Source organism: Linepithema humile, chromosome 6, assembly GCF_040581485.1.
Source record: "Linepithema humile isolate Giens D197 chromosome 6, Lhum_UNIL_v1.0, whole genome shotgun sequence".
Lineage (NCBI taxonomy): Eukaryota > Metazoa > Arthropoda > Insecta > Hymenoptera > Formicidae > Linepithema > Linepithema humile.
Genome location: NC_090133.1, coordinates 2,786,091 through 2,812,241, shown reverse-complemented (window position 1 = coordinate 2,812,241; position 26,151 = coordinate 2,786,091). Strand labels below are relative to the sequence as shown.

At 43.1% G+C, this 26,151-nt stretch overlaps 2 protein-coding genes across 5 annotated transcripts in view; one reads left to right on the top strand and one right to left on the bottom strand.

The window, feature by feature from the left end:
• The window catches only part of LOC105670610 (protein spaetzle 5-like), a 122,330-nt gene that overhangs the window by 83,187 nt on the left and 12,992 nt on the right, over positions 1 to 26,151 (top strand). The gene's annotated exons all lie outside the window — the stretch shown is intronic.
• LOC105670609 (sodium-coupled monocarboxylate transporter 1-like) lies at positions 16,353 to 25,807 on the bottom strand. 2 transcript variants are annotated; one of them, XM_012364217.2, is made up of 14 exons: positions 25,234 to 25,801; positions 22,389 to 22,581; positions 21,245 to 21,404; positions 21,105 to 21,170; positions 20,960 to 21,011; positions 20,820 to 20,887; positions 19,759 to 19,910; positions 19,529 to 19,669; positions 18,785 to 19,009; positions 17,979 to 18,162; positions 17,818 to 17,904; positions 17,584 to 17,747; positions 17,038 to 17,196; positions 16,353 to 16,975 (listed from the first exon to the last, which is right to left on the bottom strand). In XM_012364217.2, exons 2-14 carry the CDS (start codon positions 22,574 to 22,576, stop codon positions 16,810 to 16,812), a joined length of 1,812 nt encoding a protein of 603 aa, XP_012219640.1. In that variant the 5' UTR covers positions 22,577 to 22,581; positions 25,234 to 25,801; the 3' UTR covers positions 16,353 to 16,809. The 2 variants fall into 2 exon arrangements, with proteins under 2 accessions (XP_012219640.1, XP_067213503.1); XM_067357402.1 differs by lacking the exon at positions 16,353 to 16,975 and having other exon boundaries at positions 17,052 to 17,191; positions 25,234 to 25,807.

Below are 26,151 nucleotides of genomic sequence, written 5' to 3'. Positions count from 1 at the left end.
GGAAAGCAGCTGAGAGGAGAGCGGGGGAGAGAGAGAGAAAGAGAGAGAGAGAGAGAGAGATTTCCGTGGTATTCGAGGCGCGAACGATAAAGGAGGAGTTTCGGGCCGAAGCCGGAGGGCGAGGGAGATTTCCGCGTGAGGATATATGGAGGGAAAGAAGGGGAGGGGGAGGAGAGGGTGGCGTACGTGGCCTATACGAGTGAGTAATAAGCACCTGCCCGCCTTGGAACCAGCGACTTGATTCATTTCGCGGTAAGTACAGAGCGCGCCGAACGCCCAGGCCCGCAAACGCCTTAGGCCGAGTTCACCGAGACCTTCCTGTTCTTCTTCTTGTCCGTCCCGACCATAATATCTACGCATTCCCGATCCGACAGGCCCCATGTTTCCTCGCTGGCGATTTCGTCTTACAATCAGATCCCGTTCGCGTTTCGCCGTTACGCGTCCCATCTTCTTCGTTCCACTTCTCGAAAGACGCAGCGGGCGAATAATTAAGATGCGCGAAACCACGGAAGTTTCGGAGGATTGGCCGGTGCAGAGCTCCGCGAAGGTTCGCTTCAAATAACGTTATCGACTTGCATTTCACGAGCTCGGTATTTTTTAATTCAATCGTACGAAAATTTGTTTTCAACGAAATAAGTTTCGAGCTTGCCGAAAAAAAAAAGAATGCAACTGCATGCATGTATCGCCGCGCGAAATAGTTGGGCGATTCCGCTGTAGTTCGGCATAAAGAAAGGCGCCATAATGTCTCATGGAGAAAAGGATATTCCGGCGGGGCGCGAAAGTGCTCGCGCCCGCAAGGGAGGATAAGTATATCGCTGACGTATTTTGTAAAATGCAGATCCGCCGCGCGCTAAGGCCTCGTTTCACGCGCAGTAAACGCGCTTCCGAAGTACAATTCCGCCCCGAAACTCGAGAATATTTCACGATTTCGCGAAACGATCAGCGGTAGCGCCGCGGGAATCTTTATCGCGCGTTTTCGCCGAGTAAACAGTCAGAGATCCATAACGTTTATCCGATCTTTTACTACTCGTGCGATCGTAGCTTGCAGCCAGCTAACGTTTTCAGCTAACCGTAGAACAAAAGTGTCTATAAATTGCAGAAAATCGCATTTGCATTCGCTATCTTGTACATTTGGAATAATAATTTATCAATAGATATATTAATCACTTTAATTATTTGATTAATATCATGATATAATACCACATGATATTGACTTATCAGAATAAATAAATAAATAATCGCTTCACCTGCCCCTTTCTTGCCTGTTTCGAGATTAATCGAGCGAGCGATTAATGTTGACCGACGGTTCGGCAGGAATCTTTCCGCGATGTTCCGCGTTTACTTTCAGCCGTAATGAAGGAATGAGGGTTAACTAGAGAGGCATAAAACGGCCATCGGACAAAAGCCGACGATAATTGGTTCCGGCTGAATAAGGATGCAAGAGAAGTGTAAACACGAAAGAAGAGCAGGAAGGTCAGGGAAGAACTCGCGAGAGGACACGAATTAACCATTCTATTGCCGGCGGCGGTATTTTTGCCGAATATTTTTGAATTTTCGACAGGCAGCGTCAAATATTTGACTGTTTGCCTTCCATTGCCAAGATCCTTGTTGACACGGCGCAATCGATCGCGATGTCACTTTTGTCTTTCGCCAAATTATTCACGAGCCGCCGTCGATTTGAGTCACGGCAGTTATCTATCGCCGCGGGATCGATGTATCGATCGCACGACCAGATTGTCGCCGCGGGAATTCGCGGAACGCTATTCTTCCGCGAACGCTATAGGAAATCGTCCGAAAATTGATAGGGGCATCGATCTATGAGCAGCGACAGAGACAATCTCGTTGGTCAAACAATCGTTTCTCTCTATGCGAAATCTAATGACTTATTCACCCGACTTATTCAAGCGCGATCGATCTGCCGAACGCAATTTCGTTTATCCGCGATAGAAGAAGCGTAAAATGTTTATATCGGCTCACTCAATTCCCTCCGTTCGGTTTACCTGAACTTCTCAGAGTCATTCAATGACGTACGATGATCGAGCGCGGAAGCGCAAACAGTTGTTTTTAACAAACGCCTTTTTATGGCGTCGGCGTCGCCGCTACTCCGCCTAATCGAGAGTTTATGCCTTTATTCAGCGGAATAAAGGGATATCCCGGGAAAGCGTGCGAGCGAATGTTCGGCGGCATGGAACATTTAACGCCGCGGCGCTCCGGCCGCAGTAAAAACGACGCCACGCCAGTGCGACTGACAGGAAGAAAGAGGGTTGGCGCGGGGATGGAAAGAGGGACGAGATAGAGGTGGAACAGTCTCTCGTATTTGTACTCCGACGCCCGAACCAGTATATTCCCTGCCTGCGAATTTCACCTGGTTTATATTTTCTGTCGTTTCCGGCGCATCGCGTAATTTTCGCCCCCATTCCCCCTCTCTCTCCCCCCCCCCCCGTCGCCCTCTCATTCCAACGCCCTCCGCTCGCTCTCCCGGATTTTTATGGGGATAATCCACCCTACCCGCGGCCGCGCCACTGACACTTGTTTCATCCGTCGGCGAGAGGAAGGCTTCCGCATATTCCTCCGCCTCGGCGAGAAGGAAAGAAGGTAAACGCGAGAATATTAACACACACTCCCGACTTTGAAGAAATTGCAGGGAAAAGAAGGGTAATGTTGGTACTTGGGTTACATAATTAATAGCGTGTGTTGCGCGACTGTAAAAAATTGATGATGCTCATTCCAGCGAAAATGCGAAATAATAATGACGCGTAATTTTTTGCAGTATGCGCACATAGCTTTCCGTAAATTTTCGATATTGCGAGTAAAATTTCGAGTAGCCGAACGGGGCGCAAGGGAGAAAAGCGGGAATGGAAGGATGTTGGCGGTGGGAGCCGGTCGCGGCGCAGAGAGACTCGTGCGTAAACGGTTTTTTATTTTATCGCTTTTCTTTCGTGTCACGTACATGCTATAAAACCCTCGAAACATGCAATACACCCGTCTGATATAATCGTTGGTTAATTTTATAAACATTTAATTTTCGCGTGTCGAGGGAGAAAAAGCATTTCTCTTTGCACATCGATAATTAAGATATTGAGTGTGAAGTGTGCATGTTTCTAAAATGTCGAATCATAAATATTAGCATGTAAGATCGCACGATGATAAATATCTCACGTCGGTTTCCTTGCATCGGCCGTCGCGTTCCCGCGAGCGGGCATTTTCGATCGTCGGCGTGACGAGGAGCACGCCAAATGGGACGGCATCATCCTCCCATCAGCGGTCACGTAGAACATTTTGACGTTGTACCGACACTACGACGTCGCCGAAAAAGAAGCAAGAACGGCGCGCCGACCGCGACCGAAGGGAAAACGAGAACGAGGGAGGTAACGCGATTACGTCAGGTACACGACGAGGCGGGGAGGGAAGTTCGTGAAACTCGTACGTGGTGCGACGCAAAGTGGTCGGAAACGAGGTTATCATTTTCTCCGGGAAGAGCCGTCAGCTGGACCGACTGGAAGGGTGAAGAGGAGGGAGTGTTAGACACCGCGAAAGTTGACGGGAAAAACGTTTGATGGACGAATATTCGAAGTTTTGACAGGGCCGTCGGCCAATTTCCATGAATTACGAATGAATTCGAGCCCTGGCCGGCTCTTGCCGCCGCCTTTCGTGTCGACATTTACTCCGCCTTTCCGCGAAAAACTTGGGCTATCGAGCAAAGTTACTTGTTCTGTCCCGACGAGTCCGAGCGAAACGAATGACATCGGTCACCGGTCGCCATAAACAAGTCAGCGACGGAGGTCAGTGCGAAACGAGTCCAGCTTCTGCTTCCGAGAGATAGAGTTTCGTCCGATACTTAAATATTTAAGAAAGCTTGGCAAGATCAAGTGCAGAATTTCCCGTTTACAAAAAGCTGTGCAATTTTAAAATCAAACAGCGACGTTAAATATTGGATTTTTTGCACAATGAAAAACCCAGGTGTCGAAAAAACTCAACTCCAGTGCAAATTATGAAGCTGCAGATTTTGAATGGGCCAATTAGGATCGATCAATTGGCCCCGCCGATTGGCTGGCCGATATTTTTTTTCACGATGACTTCGTCGACGAACGATTATTCGTTAAATTTCGCCGCCCCGCGAGCTTACTTTTAATAAGTAATCGCCGCGCCGCGTATAACGCCGATTAATAATTCATACGCAAGGATTATGGATGGGCTGGCGTGAAGTAATTAGCATATAGGTAAATTAAAAGTGTGTTCAATTATAATAATTATGTAATTATGATAATTACCAGCGGTCCTCCGCCGTTCCTTCGTTTAGCACATGACCCGCCGTCAAGATTCCAACTGTCAGGATCCTAGGATCGCTGTTATTCGGACGATAAATCTCTTTGATCGCGCGTGCTTTTTATTTTTCATAATACAAAAGTGCAATCACAATTTTATATTGCATAAATTTGTAATTAAGTTATTTTTCATTAAAATCGCGCGTATTTCCCTATCTACTTGAGCAAAATTTTGCGTGAATCGTTAATCATGATTGAAAACTGCATTCGCGTCGCCCGGACGACCCGTCTTAATTATTTATTTCGAAAACGTTACATCAAACAGAAGCGAGAAATTAAATACCGTGTGCAGCGCTTCGGGTTTGTACGTTACCGCCCGCTTCCTCATTTCATTTCATTTCATTTTGCGTATTCCGACCATTTTTTGGCTGAATATTTTTTATGATCGGCCGACTGCCATCATTAACTTTTTCAAATAAATTAACGCACAAAATTCAATACCGCGCCGCCTGATTCTCCGCGTTCGCCTGTTCCCTGCTTTACATAATATCGCTATAAAATGGGAGAAACGCACTTTGTGATTATCTCGATGATTCGAAATTGCAGCCGCGCTCGCTACTCTTTTTTTTTTTTTTTTACATTTTACCTATCAAAGGATATTATTACAAAAAAAGTAATAATTGGAAAAGTAATAATTGGAAAATTATTCAATAAAAAACTATACAATTTCGTACATTGCGTAAAGCTTGCAATTAACAATGTGCGGAGAGTGTAATATAAACGATGTGTTTAGTGTCTAAGCGCTACGAAACGATTGGGGGGAGTAAACGCTCGAAATTTTTCGCAATGGAAACGAAATTTTCTCGAGATGCGGCAAACTATAATCCAAATCATACTGGAGCCGGAGGACAAAGCAAATCCGACGTGATGAAAAGTGGCTAGTAATTGAAATTACTATCGCGAATATAGTTCGACGAGCACGATTCGATAAACTCGATCTCGTGCGCGGGCCGCGCGGTTGCTCGCACGCGCGATTCGGCTCGGCTCGACTCGCCGCCTAAATCGAGAAGGATCGTAATCAGCCGAACAGAGCGTGCACGAAATATAGGCGCTGATAGATCAAACAAACGTCGGATTGGATTATTTTTATCGTTGTTAATGGCGATGGCTCGGTCGAGTTTCATTTCACAAAGCCCGGCGCTAAAATCAATTCCCTTCTCCTCCTCCTCCACCCTCGATCCCCACCTCCATTCGATACACACGCGATACATACACGCTCCACACCACGCCGCCCGTCTATCGCGCGTACGCGAGAAAAAAATATATTTCGTAAACTCCAGAAATATAGTATCGTAAAAATTTCCCCTTCAGACAGCGACGTATCACCGCCGATCGCTTTGAGCAATCTTAAAAATACGCTACTGTACATTCGATGTATTTCTGGATGTCGTTTTCAACTCTAAAGATTTCAACGATTAGCTTCAAAATTCTACGAGATATATACAGACTTTTGTAAATAGGAGCGACATTTTTCAGCACGCTTTATTCATTATTGGCAAACTTTCTACCCAGAATAAAAAGCTCAATCGTGTTTGAAAAGCTTGATTCGAACTAATTCATTGAACTTGAGCGGTTGTGCGGTTGCTCCCTATCTTACAAAGAGTCGTCATGGAGCTCTCATCGGCCCGGAAGAGCTTACGCTGCCTCCATCCGGATGCATTGTGAGGAGGTATCTTCTCGCGTACTCGCGGATCGAAGAAAGAGAGAGAGAGAGAGAGAGAGAGAGAGAGAGAGAGAGAGAGAGAGAGAGAGAGAGAGAGAGAGAGAGAGAGAGAGAGAGAGAGAGAGAGAGAGAGAGAGAGAGAGAGAGAGAGAGAGAGAGAGAGAGAGAGAGAGAGAGAGAGAGAGAGAGAGAGAGAGAGAGAGAGAGAGAGAGAGAGAGAGAGAGAGAGCGCGCGCCGGCATTGAGACAGCATTTGCGTTTCGGTACGCACGAACGCTGTAAGCCAACTTCAATCGGAAGAAAAGCAGCGTGCAAGCGCGAAAGGTGAATGCGGACGGATGATGTGAAATGAATCGGGCAAACGGACAGACGTGACAGACATAATTCCCCAGTAAGCAGTACTTAGGGTGAGCCCACCCCCGGGGGACACCTGTCGATTCCCACCGGGAAATATTGAACTGTCTTCTCGCGTTCGCGTTCATGTTCGCATCCGCAGCATTCGAAAAATTCTTCACGACGACGAGAGCTCGCTTTTATGCATTGAAACGTTAAATTCGTTCGCCGTCGCCTGGTTTTTTCTAAGAATCCTTTCATACGCACGAGCGGCTTGCGCTTACACATCGACGGTGATAGTTATACGCTGAGAACAAACGTTCTTGCATCGAGTAATTAAATCCTTTTTTCCCTCCACATGCGCATCTCGCGAAACATTATTTCAGATCGCATTAAAAATGTCCGGCGGTTCGATGCAGCTATTACGCAGAGTGTACCGGCAACATCAGATATGTAGGGTTAGATACTGGCGCCATTGGCGCAGCCTTAATTAAATGCCGTACCATGGATAATTAGCAATGGGTTTCGCTATTTTTGCCGCGCGCGGCATGCACGGCGAGATCCACTTCATAGACAATCGAGGTCGTGAGAACGCCGAGGCAGTCATTCAAATACGAACGGCCGCGCTTATAACTCGAGTTGCTAATTATATTTGCAATTAACCCCGAAGCGTGCGCGCGCGCGGATGAAACGAGCGAGCGAGTGAGAGAGAAGGTGAGGAGAGGGGGAGAAGAAAGACATGTACGGCGAAAGGAGGAGTCGACTAAGAGAATGCGCGAAGTAAAAGAAGAGAAAGAGAAAATGAGGATGAGTGGATGAGTAAAGCGTATAATGAAAGAGCGAAAAAAGGAATCGATTGATCGGTGTATTTCTTCATCGGACGTTAATCCACCGATTCGTTCGTCATTAATTACGTATAACGGTTCCTCGTAAATTAGACACGTAAGATTTAACAAGTGTAGCTACTAAAGCTGGATATGATATCGAAAAGTCGATGGATTTATGAGAATTCGCTGGAGGGCGAGTGGAGGGCAGGTAGGGTCATGCGGGGTCACGGCGGACCGCAACGACAGGCTAACACGATTAACTAAAAAAATATTTCATCGCGCAAAAAGCTCATAAATGAATTTTTCGCTCTTGGCCGGGCCGATCCTCTGTGAAAGCGTGCGTGTGTGTGTGTGCGGCCATAATTTGCATAATTGACGTCGGTTCGGTTCTGGCATAATGAAATATCCGAATGTCTTTTTCGACGAGCCTTTCAGTCAATCACGCCAGTCCGGCAATTTTATTCGACACTAATTAAACCTGTATTTGAGTTCATTTTTTACGCGCGCGTTTGAAAGCCAGACGATATAAATCTTCGATGATCGGGATCAGTTTACCATAAAATACGATTTATGACTTCTGTCCGACGTGTGTCGCGCTCTGTCAAGATTGTTTAAAACTATTCAACGTTCGAAGATGACACGTTGCGAATTTCAGTGAGCGATCGCCCGATTGACTCTTCTTGTGTAATCGGAAATCGCTAATTATCGCCGGCCATGGAGCCTCTTTCCGTTGTTTCCGACCAGCCTTTCGCGAAGCATCATAATGAGAGGCCACACTACTATTCGAAGCTCTCGCAACTCTAACTCAGAGTCGCGCAGCGGCAAGAGACATGTTATTACTTCCTAATTGGGCCATTATTCACGAAACTAAATCCACGTGACTGCGGTATCTGCGGCTCCGTCCACGGTGACTATTGTAGTACGAGACACTGCAAAAACTATTTGTCATCTCTCACAAGCGCCGAAAGGCATCGATATCCCGTCTTTACCTCTTTTTTTATTTCCCGTGGAAATACCATCGCGATTAAATTGCAGATAGAAGGAAAAAATTCGCGTAGCGCTTGCAATTATTGCGCGACAAGAAATTCTAACAAATGGATACGATTGCGAGGGATTCGCGCTAGGCGAGCCCTCAAAGGAGGCTAGCTTTCCAAACACAAGGACGATGCGGCTGCACGTCCTGGGAGTTCGAAGTCCTGTTTACACGCGTTCGCAAATATAGCCACAGGTATCGGAGCCAACCGAAGCGAAGAATTGATAAATTAGTTATTCCGTCAGTCGGTCGCCGCTGTTTCCGTGGCCGCGTTTGATCTTGAGCTTGCGAATAATCATGTCCGTTTATATCGAGCGTGAGCCACTTGAGTTCCCCCGATATTCGTTCGCCGAGTCAAAGCCGGCGCCACTTGCACAGCCTGCAAAATGCTTTCCTCATCAAATTTGTCGCAAAATCGGACAAAAATATTTTCGAATAATTGCCAGCACGAGTCGTTACACTCGTTAGGTTGGTTTTCACTTGTCCTCTCACAATTGCCAATCCGAGAATATCATTTGATATTCGACTAAGGATAAAACTCCATGCGAAATATTATTCTTTTTATTCTGGCAATTAAGCTTCGGAGGGAAACGAAGAAAATCGTAGTTCGACTGTTTCAGACGAAATCTGCATACGAGCGTACATCGGAGACAACGTTGGCGGTCGATAACACGTCGCTGCACCTCGAGCCGTGACGAGGCTGCGACATCGGGATTGTGATTAGGGGCTGGTCGGCAAACAATGCCTAATTACATAATTATTGTGCCGCGGGCCGTAATTAAGACACATTACTCCGCTCGCTTGGTAATTCATTACGCTTAATGCCTTCCCTGCCTCCGCCGTTTCATCGTGGATGACAGTCGCGACGGTTCTGCTAAATACCGTTACTGTGAAATATCACCGACCACTGTCAGTTTACGGCGATCGATATCGAGACGCCGGCTTGATCGTTTCTAATTCCCATCAAGCGCCAAATCAAAACTTTTATTTTTCCAAACAAACTTTTCATACCGTGTAAAATTGGATTTCAACACGTTATAAATTTTTATGCAATGTTTATTGAACTGTTTGTTTAAATATTTTACTTGAAAAAAAAAAAAAGATAGAATTGTCGATAAATTTATTTTGAAAAAAAGAAAGAAATCTCGACACTGACGTCGAAATGAAACGGAAAGCGTAAAGAATTTCGGATGATGAATCACGGCGATGCTTAGACGAACCCGAGGCGATGCATAGACACGCCACGTGGATCCGGCGGGTTTTACATCACCGATATAATTGTATGGAAATAAAAAGCAGTTCTTATCGCGAGGCGTATCTTCGCCCGCGGAAGGGGGAGGAGGAAGCCTGCTTTGTGGGTGGATGAAGAATGGGAAGGTGGAGAAAAGGGGGCGCGAGGGATTTATGCCTCGGCTAACATTACTCTTAACCGTAGCTTATTATGGAAATTTCCTTAAATTGTGGGTTGGAGAACGCCGAGAACAATGCAAACAGAAAACGGATAATTATTGGACTGCGAATCGTCGGCGAGAGGTACGACGCGTCGTTGCGAATGCTCTGGAAAAGTCAACAATCGATAATCGAGTCGCAAATATTTCGGCGAGAAATAACAAACAGAGCGAGCGCTGCGGAAGCGTTTGATGTTGCGACAATTAATAAGTCGGTCTGATTACCGTTTCAGATTTATTCGCGAGAAGCGTTCCGTCGCGGCGCTCAACTTATTACGATTCGAATAATATAGAGCTCACACTTCCCTTCGCGTTGATATTATCCGTTATTCTATCTTTCGTGACGAAAGAATACTTACTTGGCAAAGTGCTTCAGCTTCGCGGAACCATTCTGTATTTTAACAGAACGGGATAAGTCGAGATGACGTTGCCAATGGAAAGTAAACGTTATCCCGGCTTATAACACGCGTATAATTTTCAGGTTCACGAGATTATTTTTCGCGTAACGAGTGAAGCGAAAAATATATCGCTTATACAGTATTAAATTTCTACATTTTACACGTAAGATAGTAGACGCTGGCAATTGTTTAATTTTCTTGACTAAACTAGATACATCTTACGCCGTTGCCCGCCGGTTTGTTTAATCAGCAGGTGCGAGCGAAGGTTCTGGAAGGAAGCAAACAGTAGCCGCTATTAATTGAAGGAGCATCTGCCAGGGCGATACGCGATTAGAGTTACAAGCGCCGCGGCAAATATTGTCTTTTCTAATCTGATAGTGCCGGCGCACTATCTCGGAATTAGCGTGGGCGAGGAATCGAATTCTTAGAGAGTTAATTGGATCCTCCTCGGGGATTTGGCGCGAAGATTCCGCGCGCCCGAAGACAAACGGGGACGGCCGTAACCCTTCCTTTTGTTTAACTAAGCTGCACAATGGATACACTCCATGGCGCGCGCGCGCTCCACGGTCTCACTATAACTAATAGTGTCTTAACAACACGCGAAACTGCGAGACGAATCCGGCCGAAGATGTTCTGTCCATTTCGAGCTTTCGATATCCAAAGTAACATAAATGTAATACGTAGGAATGTGTTGAATCTTGGCGCGTATCCTCCTCGCGAACATCACACGGAAGGTGGATTTCGTCGTGTCTTATTGTGCGATCGGACGACAAAAGGTATAATCTCTTCTCCGTTGAACGTCCAGCCGGACGAACAAGCATTCGGTTTGACGTTACAATACGCGAGGAAGGAGCCAACACTCTCCCCTCCCCTCTTGCGCGAGATAATGTCGCAAACAGACCCGAAAGCACCGGCGAGACAAATGAGCGGGATTTGAATAAAAAGGAATACCAGGGGAAGAGAGAGAGAGAGAGAGAGAGAGAGAGAAGTGGCGTGGGAGCGGCGAAAACACACCCCCGCGCGCGTCGATCGATTCAATTAAATTATTCGTATCCATCGTGCTCTGGACCCAACCCCCCGCGCGCGTCCCCACCAATCCCGTCGTTGGTCAGGGTAACAAACCGAGGCAATTAACAATCAATCACAGGTGTCTCTCGCGTCATTGAAATGACGTCAAACATTGTATTTGTGTAATTGTCCATTTATTCCAGTCTCTCGGCTGTCACCTGACAAATTGCGAGCCTCCAGTCCGGTCCGCGCTCCCCCTCCGCGCGCGCGCGCGCGCTCGCGCTCGCGCGTCCCTCCTCGAGCCCCCTTTCGTCCCATCACGAGCACGCGGACCGTCGCAATGCCGCGCGCGCTCGACGCATTTTCCTGTCAATCGCGAACGAATTGTCGCCGGTTATATTAATTAGCGGCGGCCCTCCGGGAATCGTTACCTACTGGATAATTGCGATCGTCGAGTTCGATCGACGTAGCATCCTTCCAGGCATGCGCTCGCGCCGGCCCCGCGTGTGCTGATTCGTTTTGCCGCGAGAATAACGAGAGAAGAAAATTAATCATAAATCGATGCGCGCCGGGGTCTTTCGGACGCCGAAAACAAGCTACGGTGAGTTTCATCTCTTGCTTGCACCTTCACTTTCGTGAATTGCAAGTTATTACGGGATGACAACGCGGGGCACCGCGAGTAATCGTCGAGAGGGCAGAGGAAAAAAAGGCGATTCGCTCAGCCTCGAGATAAGCCCGGCGTTAAATCGAACGTGACGAGAAATCGGAATGGCCGGTGTAACGCGAGTTAGAACCTGCGTTGATGTTTGATTGAGACGTCACTCAAACGCGTATGTTGACTGATAGCCCTATTAACACGCTGAACGCACTATCTATGTTTGCCGGCGCGCGCTATGTATGCCCCCGAGTACGATCAAACTCGCAGCGATTTCCAAATATTTTATTACTTCCTTTATTATTTCACAGTTTCACGCTTTATAGTACGATAATGGAAGCGTGTTTTGCAATTCGCTGTCGATCGGATTGATGAAAAACTCGCGTACGCGCGAGAAGAACTCGATTAACGTGCGAGTCCCCGTCGTAATGAATTCAACGGGCAAGTGAAGCGGGCGTTCGCGCGAGGGCCCCGGCGACGACAAAACTATAATTTTACGCGACGGAAGGGTCACGGGGGGGGGAGGGGGAGAGGGGGCGACGACGGCGACGCCGACGTCGGCGACCACATCTGAGCGGAATGCCGACATCGACAGGTATCTCGCAATCGGCAACATAACCGAGGAAAAGTTCGGCAACAGTTCCTGACGAGTGTATCCGTCGTCGTGCTCGATCCATTAGTGTAATTGCAATTTATTTAGTAATTACTTTAATTAGTGAGCACCTACCCGTGCTTCAAGAGGTTCGCCGGAGTTGCATCAACGAAGAGAGAAACGGGGAAAGGGCGGCGGAACACGAGTGGCGGGAAGGACGGGGAGGGGGTGAGGAGGGCAGCGAGGTAGGTAGGGTACTAACGGAATTAATTAATGAATTAGCCTTAAGGGATAAGGCGTAAAAACAAGCGGAGAATCGGGTTGAGGCGGCGCGGACGAGCGCCCGATTAAAATAAGTGGACTAAGTAAGCGAGTAACTAGCTAAGTGACGACTAACTGCCGTCGCGTCGGAAAAGAAGAGCGGAGCGGATTCTCCGTGAGAATTAATGGCGCTCTCTCCCCGCTTTCGTCCTACCGTCCCGAAATCCTTTCTTATCCGAGTCGCTTTAATACAACCGGCCGGCCTGATGCAAATTAAACTACCTTCGGAAATCCTTTATCGCGCTGCCGCGCTTAAAACGAACACGCGCGCAAATACTAACTCGATCGTCGACAATCGACTTACACAGAGAGAGAGAGATCTCTCTCTCTCTCTCTCTCTCTCTTTCTCTCTCTCAACGACCGTTTATTTTCAAAATAACAACGCGGAAAGATTCAGATAAGACATCCGTCGTGAGATAACGTTCGGAAAGTCGGGGGTCAGGCGCCGACGAGTCGCGACAGCGTGCGTAGAAATAATAATAGCGTTCGTAAATATTCCGTTTCTTTTGGAACAGATATTTAACAAATATGTAGAATGTTGCGCTGAATTGTGACACAATTGGATTGTACATACATTTCAATTTTACAATCTATAAATTCAAGTAAACGCGCGGTAATGCATGTATAAATAAATTCACGCGTCTGTGTATATATTTTTGCTCAGTTTTGTACTATCAATAATTTCTGCTTAGCCACGAAATAACTTCTGTTTAGCAGCTAATAATTTCGCGCTACCAAGCCTGCCTCATTCGCTCGCTACAATAGGAAGCCTCCGTGTTTTTTTTTTTTTTTTTCTATAAAACTGGCTCTAGCTACAAATCAGTTTCACGTGACTCGCGCGGTCGGAGTGGCGACACACTCGTGTGGAAATAATGCCACTAATGGAGAAAAATCGCCCAGGTGTGATAACGCGCTGCCTCCGTATCCGCTAATGTGCTACACGATGTGCTACAACTACCCGCGCAATTAAGCGAAACATGTCGTCGGGACGCGGGAAAAAAAAAGGACCGACGGATGTTGTCATTAGTGAATCTTTTTCGCAGCGAACAATAAGCGTAAGTGGATGCGTAATATGAAAAATTGTTAAAATATATAATACACTAAATGTGCGACGAAAATGAGAGACAATGGAAAAAAAGGGGGGGGGGGCGAGCTAATTATGCAGTAACGCAGTTTTCGGAGAAATTGCATTATCAAGAAAAGTGCTGGAAAAACGGCGAAAAACGCGTTCGATCAGCTTCCGGCGGTCTAACTGGGGTAGCAAGTGCGCGATGCGATCCGTCGGGATCATGTTGACCTGATTTTCCGCGAGATTAATCCATGATTCACTTTCCAAATCGCTCCCAGCCTCGACACGAGCTTTATTTTTCCGCCCTCTTTTATCCCCATCAACGTACGCGGCGATCCATATAACGAGAGGGAGGAACGGGAGAGCCGACGTAATCGAAGGATCTGCTGGATCCTTCGAATTGGAGGGAATCGAGGGACTGTAAAATTTTCATCCGTGCCACCGGGGCAACGCTGGAATGTCGCCACTGACCGCTCGCAAGGAATTCATTCCTGCTCGCAGCCGCCTACACTAGGGGAAAAAAATTTAGTGCTTTTAACAAAATTTTATAGTTGAAGCTTTTGTTCGTAGCGATGAAATATTTTGAAAATTAGATTCCAAATCTATTCGCTCTCTTCAGCCAAATATTTGTTCCTAGTGTAATAATTGGGATAAAGGAGGAATGCTTCTGCGATCGTAATGAGGAATAATTGAAACAAAAGGGACGAACGGCCTTCTTCTTTTCACGCGCATTCGATCGGTGCTTCGCTCAAAAGTATTTCACGATCCTGCAGATTTTGCGTATTGCAGTTAGCGTATAATGCGCCCTTTTTGTTCGCCCCTCTCAGATTATTTCCAATTGACCGTCGCAATCTATAAAAACGGGCGCTGCCGCGTATAAAAAGAAGGATACGACACTTAATTAATACTCGGGACACACGTAAATTTTATTCCGTCGAGGGCCGAAGCGCAAAAACGAAACGCGGGAGTGCAGTTAATTAATTATTCCCTTATTACGCTACAGCGGGGCGAGGGCGCGCGGGGAAGTGGGCACGCGGAGGAAGGGGGAGGGTTTTGGGAAGAGAACGAGACTGCAGTCGTCTCATTTCTGACTACCTAGCGAAAATTTCACTAAAGTGCTGCTCATGTGGAAATGACATAATTCGCGTGCGGCAAGGGCAATTGGCAGTAATTAAAGTGGGGCGGAGAGAGAGGGGAGGCCGGAGGGCAGCGGGGCATGAATGAAATTAAGGCGGGTAGCGAAGATGACCGTTTACATGGGTCCACGTCTGCTCGACTCGCTCTCTGTGCCGCGACAATAAAACGAATTTGCATACGGGACAACTCGCCCCCGGACGAATGTCCCGTGTCTGCCTCTCGAGCGGAACATTTTCCTCGGACGGACGAACGGAGTCATCGGCGCGCTCGAAAAGGCTGAATTGCCGTGTATTAAGAATTTATTAGTCGACGTTACCCGAATCACAAGTGTCGCGACAACAGCCGCGGCCTGCGTGTAGAACGAATTTTGCAGATGTGCGGCACAAGAATTATTATTAATCCCGCGAATATTTGTTCTGCGAAAGGGGCATTTATGCGCTTGAAAAATAAAAAGTTATTCCTTTCCCATTCGCTCACCGCTACGCTATCTAATATCCAATTTGTCCGGCAAATTGCTTTCGAAATTTCATGCATCCCGAGTGGAAATTTTGCATAATGGCGCGACAACGTCTGGAGCGTTTAAAAGATTTAAAACGGACACAAAGCAAAAATGCAAGAACATTAGCAAGTAGGCGAATGCCGGGGAGAAATGCACCGCAGCATTTTTGCGGCGAGCGGTCGGACTCGTTGGTGTGCGCGCTCGGTCGCGCTATAACGTATTTGCGAGATCCGCCGCGCTGATGGACATATAATGCGACGTGTGATTGTAGGCCCGCCAATCGCGGCCGATTGTGCCCCTGAAGGCCCGCTAACTATCTCAAACTAGCCCCATTCAAGCCTCGCGACCTCTCTCTATCCGCTTCTATCCGTCTATATCCGTCTCTGCAGCCCGCCACCTCAGCCACTCTACCCCTTTTGCTCTCCCAACCCCCCGGGTCCCTTTCGACCCTCCCTCCGCCGTCCGTTTCTGCACTCCGAAGTGAGCGCGAACGCGTGGGTCTACGCGCTCGGTTCCTTCGCGTTATATGTACACGTTTTATATATATTATATATATATATATATATTGTATATATATATATATATCTCAAGTAACACATACACACACACACATATATATATATATATATATATATATATAATATAATATAAGCCACGTAGGACGTACGTGGAAATTCCGAATCTATCAGCCGCCCAGACGAATGCAAATGGCGCATGAAGCGCGCTTAATAAAGCCCGCGTACGCAACTTGCGAATCGCAATTTTCTTTAGGACGTGCCGCCCTTCACGATCGCGCGTGGATTTCGTGCGAAAAATTTCTGGCTTTCGCGCTTCCGTGCGAATCGACGCGATTCATCGGGATATTAAATAAATGCATCATTTAGCGGTGGCGTTTCAACGAATTCGTGTCTTGAATATAGCGAATACGCGACTTGATCGCATCCATCGCGAACAAAAAAGTAAAAAAAAATGATTGTTTTACACTCGGACATTGCACTTTGAAAAATTATCAAGATAAAGTGTGGCAGAGATTGAAACGTTGAATAGCTGCAATTATGAGCATTTTATTGTTTCTACTTATTTTATGAAAAATACACTATAAAATATTTTCATATTTTATAAAAAAATATCAATAAAACATACATTATGTATCGCATTGTCTATTGCGGACGTATATATATATCTATATGGATATATCAAAAATATATCATTTTTTATTTTCTCTTTTACGCATCTAACTTGCTGGAAGTTAGGACAGTATAAAGTAGCATACTTTGTAGATATAATCAATTAATTACAATTTGAACTTTGAGTTGGACGATCCGAACAATTATTAGACAACTGTTCGGTTTCATAATGATCACGCAGAAATTTACGTCACACTTTCGTTTTATCAAAAATCCTTAAATGCATAGTCTAACAAAAGCATAAAAATAAAAATTGTATTACAAAAAGAATTTGGAAATCTTGCGATTGCTAATTTAATATATCTATAGATTGATCACGATGGCATTGTCTCTTGCTCTTCTTTCTGCTGAGAAACATCGTGATGCGATTTTCGACGAATGACGACGCTTGATAATAAATTCATTGGCACTTGAGGATCACTCGATATCGGCACACACAATCCGTCTACGTCATTTTGCAATTTTTGTTGCGGTAACCATCTATAAATCAAATAGCGACATTTCTTTCGGTTGTGATAAAAGTTTCCAGACGAGTCTATTACCTATGAATCACGGGAGAGAGCAAATTCTTGTCGATCGACGAAGGGTCCCTCGCACCTGTTATCCAGGTGACCATTCCGCCTACCAAAAGTACCATCAGCGTGCCAATAGGGGCGACCCAATGGTAGGACAATCGGTATAACGGGAACACGTCATCTTCGCTGAACAATACGCGCGAGTTAGTCGGAATTCATCCGAAATAAAATAGCTCTTTATGCTCCGTTACACATTTTTACGCGACGTTAACAATCACTCGTTCAAACAATATTAATACATTCTTTTTTATTAATTTGGAATAAATTTATATATCTGACAAATTTTTTATTATTGCATTTATTTTCTTTGTGCAATTATCATAAATATAAGCAATTAAATTCTCAATTATTATTTGTTATTAGAATTCCAAAACTTACAATTGGAGCGTAAAAAATTAAAAGTATTAATTGCAATAAAAACACAATGATAGGACAAATTTTTTAAATTTGTTGTGCGTAATAGCGAATGAATTGAGTTGAATTAAATAGAAAATTCCAGTAAAAATGACTCACTTGATTAATTCGAATTGCTTCGAGAAGTCGCTGCTAGCATTCCCCGCGCACTGTGGAACTGGAAGTTTCTTTGGCATAACAAGACCGGAAGCGATAGCCGCATTGGATCCGAAGCTAACCCACCCAGACATTATAAATCCTGCAATGGTACCAATAAAGGCACCCTGAGAAATAATAGAACTTGTTTAAAAGATAATTCGTTCATTTAAGAATTAATCAGTTTTCATTTCGTACCTTGGAATTCGCCCACGGGAACAAGAGCCCCAGAGTGAAAACGCCGAACGAAGTTCCAGCGGCGATGGCGGCCAAACTGTTTGTCACCTAAATCATAATTGCGATAACGTCTCAAAATTTTTAAACAGATTACAGTAGAGTGACAAAATCCGGACACTCACGGCTAAAACCCCTCCCAACTTTTCGATAAGGAAAAGTAAGCTTAACGCCAAGAGGCCGAGCAGGACAACAAGGATTTTCACAAAAATAGTAGAGCAACGATCGCTAGGCTTCATTTTAAAGCAGCCCTTGACAAAGTCCTCCAGAATCACGACAGATGTCGAGTTGAAGCCCACTGATAACGAACTACGGTAGAAAAAAGAAAAGTTCTGATGACAAATAGATAGCTAAACATCACGAGCATTAATAATAGCCAATTTTCTCATTTGCTTATCAGAGTTCGTTCAAAAATAAATCTCTCCTACACTCAAAAAAATATTTCGCTGATGTAGTTAGATTTCTAGATATCGCAACAAGAATGTATCGCTATTTTTCGTATCTGTGAAAACATTGTTTGTCACATATAGAATTTATAGCAGTAATGTTCTAGCAATAGCTTCTGAAAAATTTAGGTACCATTGCTAAATGTTATTCATTGCATGATCTAACACGTGATTGATCTTATATAGATAGGCGCTTTAGAGAAACTTTCTTTTTAAAGTTCACAAACAATACAGATATATATTCTGTTTCTGTCATTTTAAACTGATTAAGTAATTACATGTGCAATATCACAACAGTTGCTAATCATTTATCTGTTTTAGTTAATTTTTTACACCTAGAAAATTTTAGCTATTATTGCAAGATCATTTTTTTGAGTGTATCGTCGTTTGCATTTGTTGATCCGTTCCGCAAAGGCAACTCGACAAATAATCATTATATCTTATGATATTTCATTATTGCGTTAATGATATTAATTAACCGATACCTGAGCGCCGCGCCAAAAATTCCGGAAATAAAGAGGCCGGGTATTCCGTGCAAATGGTGGGCGATCTCCATGACATAAGCCGGCAACAGTTGATCATCGGCTGTAATTAAACCGGTAACTCTTGGATCGCATTTCGGCGGTGACCACCAAGCAAGGAGGACCAGTCCGCACCAGCAGCATATTGAGATAAACACCATTATGCTGACGGTAAATATCGCGATGGATCTGCAATCGTGATACAAAGATTTGCAAGTTACGTTAAAATAGATACATGAGCACAAATCAATGTTTTCCACATTTCTCGTTATCCCTCACGCAAAATAATATTTCGCTGATGTAGTTAGATTTCTAAATATCGCAACAAGAATGTATCGCTATTTTTCGTATCTGTGAAAACATTGTTTGTCACATACAGAATTTATAGCAGTAATGTTCTAGCAATAGCTTCTGAAAAATTTAGGTACCATTGCTAAATGTTATTCATTGCATGATCTAACACGTGATTGATCTTATATAGATAGGCGCTTTAGAGAAACTTTCTTTTTCAAGTTCACAAACAATACAGATATATATTCTGTTTCTGTCATCTAAACTTATTAAGTAATTACATATGCAATATCACAATAGTTGCTAATCATTTATCTGTTTTAGTTAATTTTTTACACCTAGAAAATTTTAGCTATTATTGCAAGATCATTTTTTTGAGTGCTACATTATTAACGTGGCAGCAACGTATTCACTTACACTTGAGATATTTTCGTACTTTTTAACGACTTGTATCGTTGCACCATGGTTTGATTGACGGCGATGTACGCGGTGTTGTACAGCCAGGAGCCAAACAGCACCGTCCAAACAGTGTGCCGCGTGTACGGTGACGGATCGAAGCTACAATTCGGAATATGAGAGAAATTTTAGAGCACCTGCGCGGAAAAAAAAGAGGCTCTTCAATTTTACTCTTTGAAGCGAGTTCTTACTTCAGAAATTGGATGCGTCCGGCATTGACGGCCTTGTCCCAAATTTCAGACGCTCCTATCTGATGTGTCCCCAGAGCGGCAACTGAGATGACCGCTGCTATCATCACGCCAACTTGTAACGCGTCCGTCCAAACCACCGCTCGAATACCGCCCTAATAAAACATCATGAAACCAGAGTGATACAGAACGAAGCATTTCATTTTAAGAGGGGGAAAAAAAAAAACTCGAATCAGCACGATTTCATTTGAATTTCATCGCAAAATTCTGCTAATCTGCCAATCTAGACGGTGCTTGGCTTGGATCAGGATTCTGCTTGAAAGGCAAATACGAATCGTTAACAATAAAACAATCGCACATTTATGAATCGCACGATTACGCAATAATTTTCCGATAGAAAAATGTATTTCTCTCGCAGCGGCATCATTTCCAGAGGCGAAATGTTTTTCGAGCGCTCACAATTAGACAACAATCCGTACGGTCGCGCGTGCGCACACGACGCATAATAAACAAATTTGTAAAGAGCCACTCAACCACGATAACTTCTCATTAATACGAAATCCAACAAATTGCTCGGATAATTACAGGCGCGCGATCCCGCGATTAATCACTTCAGCGCCGGCTTTGTGATCCGCTGCTATGATAACAACCGCTCGACGTTCTCCGCGCCATTGTTTCCTCGCGCCATTGTCAGGCTTTCAGTTTCCGTCCATAAACATTTCCAGTACTAAGGCTCTCGCATGAGATTCTTCGTGGCATTGTCCACTGAAAATTGTTTCCTACGGCAGAACCGTGTCCGAGGAACTCCAGCTATCCCGCGGGAATTCGGCGAACGAGCCTCCCCCGCAAAATTAGCTTAGCTTCGTCCCGTCGCGCCACTACCGTTTTCATCGCACCCCGCACAGCTGTATCAACGTTCAAGTGCGAGACATCTTTCATATGTCCTTTACTTTTCAACGGTCAGTTGTTGAGAGAACGGGAGAATTAACATGTCGAGGCGTGAGGCGTCGAATTTCAGTGAAAAAAAAACATAACGCAACGTGGACAATTTTTTCGCAACTTACCAGAACGGTGTAGAAAACGCATACGAAGCACACAATGGCCCCAATCAAGTGTATATCGATACCGCTCACTGCAATCGCACATAAAAACTTGAATGAAAATAAGTTAACATCTCAATGCGAGTAATGTGGCTATAAAATACCTTGATTTAACGCTAACGCCGGAACGTAGATCACGATCGATTGAAACAGAACCTGAAAGCAGTGTTAGTTATGCAACTCTTCAAAACAATCGCGAATTATTCTAAAGCGAATATCCATGCCGATCGCGCCAAGACGCCAACTTACCACGTCGAAGACAAAAATCGAAGAGATGAGAATCCGCACGCTTCGGCTGAATCGGATCTCCAAGTACTGAAACGAGGCGTTTGCTTAATATTTATTTATAATAAAATGCGCGCGTCTAATGAGTGATCTTTGAGACGCACCTCGTAAACGGAATCAAGCTGCAGAGTAGTGAAGACAGGGAGATACACGGTGACGACCACGATACCGGCGAATAAAGTCGAGATGATCGTGATCCAATATTGCGTGCCAAAGTTGTAAATCTCTGCCGGGGTACCCAAGATCGTCACGCCTGATATGAAGCTACAGTTACGATCGGAATTGATTAAATATTCTGCATGACTAATCAATCAAGCCCGAATCGAATGATAAGCTATGTTAATTGTAACATAAGTCAATAATTAACATTTACAAAGCGAGCAAAAAGTATGCTTCAATATACGCATGTTCAGCCTATTAACGCAAACACTCAAAAAAATATTTCGCTGATGTAGTTAGATTTCTAGATATCGCAACAAGAATGTATCGCTATTTTTCGTATCTGTGAAAACATTGTTTGTCACATATAGAATTTATAGCAGTAATGTTCTAGCAATAGCTTTTGAAAAATTTAGGTACCATTGCTAAATGTTATTCATTGCATGATCTAACACGTGATTGATCTTATATAGATAGGCGCTTTAAAGAAACTTTCTTTTTAAAGTTCACAAACAATACAGATATATATTCTGTTTCTGTCATCTAAACTGATTAAGTAATTACATATGCAATATCACAACAGTTGCTAATCATTTATCTGTTTTAGTTAATTTTTTACACCTAGAAAATTTTAGCTATTATTGCAAGATCATTTTTTTGAGTGAACCTACGCAAACGCGTCGTGTTTTGATTTACAAATAATTTTGACATGTTATCGATGCTGTATTTGGGGATTAATTCGAAAATTTCACTTTAATAAATTTCGAATTTATTTCCCAATTTTCAAAGTCGATACATTTCAGTTTTCGAAAACCCGAATATTCTATTATCGGAATGACATCTGAAATTTAATCGATTCGTGCAAAGGTGAAACAGTTTCTTTAACATCAGAATCTGCGGGTGATAAAAAATTTCTTAACAGTTACTGCAATAGTTCCCACCTTTCCAGCATTCGCTAATTTTTAATTTTTTATCCTCGTTTTTCGGAGCGCTTTGAATCTTGCACTTTTTCATTCATTCCCCATTTTCTCTCTTTTCTTTTCTCCTTTAATAGTCTTAAGTTCTCCCAAAGTGGTGGACCAAGCTCACCTGGCAACGAGCGACGCGGACACGGGAAAGAGTCCTAAGCTTCTTCCTCCGAGCAGGTAGTCCTGTGTGGTAGACTTTTGCGCTCTTCTGAAGTGCCATAAGCCGGCTGCGGCAGACACGAGGAGCATAAGTGCAAACACCAGCCAATCGATCCAATGAAAGTATCCTCTTTCCGATACAGTCACCATCTTCACTGAAATCAAACAGCTAAATCTATAATTTCCAATGCATTCAAAATAGTGAATTCCTTTTTCTTAAGCTTCTTCAAACCGCGATCTCGTTATAAATACAAGTCCGTTATACGCCTTTGTGGCATATCATGTACAATTTATCATACACGAACACGTGTTCCGATATTTTATTTTCTTCTTTAACAAACAAGAAATTATTTCGATATCTTAATTTCTCGTATAAATTGAACAACATTAATCGAATACTATAAATAGTGTTGTTAATTTTGTTCGCAGAAACTTATCTCCGTGTGCGAGCTGCAATCTAATTACTAATCTTTACAAACGTCAATTGTCACATTATTCAATGATAAATACACAATCGGCAGTGTGTATGAAATTCAATCACAACTGCCTTATTGGCCCTGACAAGAAAGGTCCTCGCTTGATCGATGGCACAAAGAATTAACCTATCGGCATAAAAAAACTTTATTTCTAGCCGGTGATTTCTTTTTTTGATCAGCATCCAATCGTGCATCGAGACACATGTATCGAGTAACACAAAGTCGAAGCTGATATTTTTGCGCTCAATAAGAACCATTGATTGGCACGTCGCCAGGAATATTTCGTCCAGTTTTTATTAGCTTGTATCACATTATGTTATTCAGGTTAGCATCCTCGCTGTCCATCTAACAATGGCACAGTAATTAAATGTTACGCGGTAATAAATATTTAACAAGGATTTATAAGTCGCTCGCGTCATTGCGGCAGCATCAATTGATCGCGAAGAATGTCGGATACCGCGTTGTTAAGGTCCGCGCAGTCGTTAGCGTTTCCCTATTACGAGCCACTGATCTATGACTTCTTCGCATGTGCTAGCAATTTGGTCTCGTTAACGCGGAATGACAATCGTGGCGTGTATTCCGTTATATAGCTCACAATGCCACCGCCATTTCTGAAATCTCATGCTCGCGTTTCACGCTAATAAGGCTGTGAGAAGTACGATTAAACAGAGATTACTAATCAATGGGGGATAAAAATCTAATCAACGGAGGGCACCTTTAGCTAAGAAGACTTTATTTAGGAATATGAAGATATATATTGCATTATTGTGCATTGTTTCTTATTATTGCTATATTTTATTACATTTTTTTTTAAATTTTATCACACTTTTCAATAATCGTGAAATTGTTATAACAGGAAATATTTATTGACTATATTAGCAAGGAGAAAGTCAGGCGGACAGAAATGCTGTTTCCGCGAACTCAACACATAGGTCTGGGTTCAAAGTTCTGTTATTTTCCGATCAATCGTTAGGGTCAATTGCCGAGTCGTGAGCGTAAACGAACACAAACAAGCGAAAAGTAGTCGGTTGGTAATCGCGAAATCACATCAGTTCTCGTTATCGAAACGCTTCGCGGAATTTATATGAAATCGCTAATTAATATTCGGAAATCGATAAGCGATTCAATATTGAGAATTTTGAGGATCGTTGAGATTTTTTTCAAACTGTGCTTGTGTGTTCTATCGTAAACTTTTCAAATTCCGAGATGTGATTGTAATATTTGGTGAGTCATTCCAATTATAAATCTTGACAAAGAGAATTAGCGGCTTATGTAAACAACTGTTTCATGCATTATCAAATATAGATACAAAATATACGTTGTATTAAAGTCGAGATAAGGAAAATTGCTCAATAATAATGCATAATGATTCAATAGACAAGGTGACCGTTGCCTATTGAAATTATATAACCATAACACCAAGTCTAATATTTCCAATTTTGTTTCGCCGAACGAGTATTTCTTATCCAATTCCTTTTACAATTTCTAATATATATGCATTTGTATTATGACTAATTAGATCAGCAGTGGATAATTGGCGTTTACCGACCGTCGCGACTATGCACGAAACAGTCGACGGACGATACGTGTGCCTGTCTTTCGTTATAAATAGTACTGTATATTTAGCGCGTTTTTGGTCATGTGATTTGCATGTGAGGTTTGCGAAGATGCGACTCTGCCGCAATAAAATTACAAGGAATGTTAGGAATACAGCGAACAATCTTAATCAGCGAATGGTAAGAAGCCATTAAAACGCCTCCCACATTCTATTCTTATAAGACCTTTGGAATTCTCTACGATAACAAATCTTTTCACATAATTTAAATAAATTTTTGGATAAAGTCATAAAAATTCTTTTCGATTTAGTAAATCAAGATTAGTTTTACAGCTACCTGTCTCAAACATTTACACCCTTCTTATGAGTTTAAATATTTTGTATTTTTTTAGTTTTGCTAAAAATTTGTAGAGTATAAATTACAAAAGAATGTGTCATTATTATTATTATTATTATTATTATTATTATTATTATTATCTGAACATTATTATTATTATCTTTAATCAACCATGCGTGGATACAAGACTGGCTAACAGAAATATTATACCCAACCGGTTTGGAAGGAAAAAAATTCTTGTATGCTCCATTCTAAATGTCACACAATCCTTTATTAAGAAAAAAGATCTTAAATGTCTTTTTTTTTCCTTTATGTGTCTCGGCTTTGATTTTTCCTCCATTCGATTTTTCAGAAAAATAAATCTTTGACTTTGTCAAAATGTATTCGTAAAACTGAGTTTTTTTTCCTTAACAAATACTTGTCGTTTCACGATACTAACCTTAAAATGAGACCAGTCCAAAATTATTTCATTCCAAATTAACGCTGTATTCTATTACTGTCAGGTGACCGCGTGTACTACAGCCGGCTGCGTGTTCAAATGCAATGACAGCTTCTTTCCAAACGGCGAACGATAACCGATTGTCTAACAACTTCGACACACTTTCTATTCTTCTTTCCTTCTATTGTTTCACCCGAGTTTAAAACTGTATTCGTCAGAGCATGATTCAGTGTTTCAGAATTTTAATTCCGTCAATCGTTTAACCAATCGATTTATTGAATTCAAACAAAAGTAATAAATCGCAGAAGTAAAATGAAGAGAAAAATATTTTAATTATTCTCTGACTGAAAAATTGGATTATTTAACTCGAGCGAGACAAGTCACACACTGCAAAAGTTAACACGCTACAATGATGACGAGTGAAAAAAATTTTTGGTATTTTTTTCCCAATATTGCTAACGTACGCTCTCGCCTTTCGAGCGACACACGTGTTGCGAATACACGACGCGATCGGTTGTTACGCGCAAACGGAAAGAGATACGTCCGTAAGCGACGACCACGATCGACTGAGCGCAATTGGACGGCGTAGCGACGATTACATCGTGAAGCAAATCATATGTACTTTCGTTAGGAAACACGATATTGACAGTGACATAGTCAATACAGTTACGTTGGCGCGCAGCAATTTAAATATTGGCAAGCAAAAAATTCACGAAGCTTCGTAATTATGAGTTCTCTTTTGACAGCCGTCTATTAACGCAAGTAAATCTGCTGACTTTGCATACAAAAACGATAATCTCAAATATAATCTGAAATATAATTTTCCTTATGATAATATTTTCCTGCTTTTTTTTTTCAATGTGACATTTATTAAAAGTGCACGTTAAATTGAGCTGTGTTATTCAGATTGATCCTTTT

Excerpts from the sequence above, each read along its gene's own strand:
- LOC105670609 (XM_012364217.2), bottom strand. The coding sequence starts at position 22,576 with ATGGTGACTGTATCGGAAAGAGGATACTTTCATTGGATCGATTGGCTG. Across the intron at positions 20,888-20,959 it reads GGCGTTAGCGTTAAATCAAG|TGAGCGGTATCGATATACAC; the intron begins GTATTTTATAGC and ends GTGCGATTGCAG. Across the intron at positions 18,163-18,784 it reads ATTTTTGGCGCGGCGCTCAG|TTCGTTATCAGTGGGCTTCA; the intron begins GTATCGGTTAAT and ends TTTCTACCGTAG.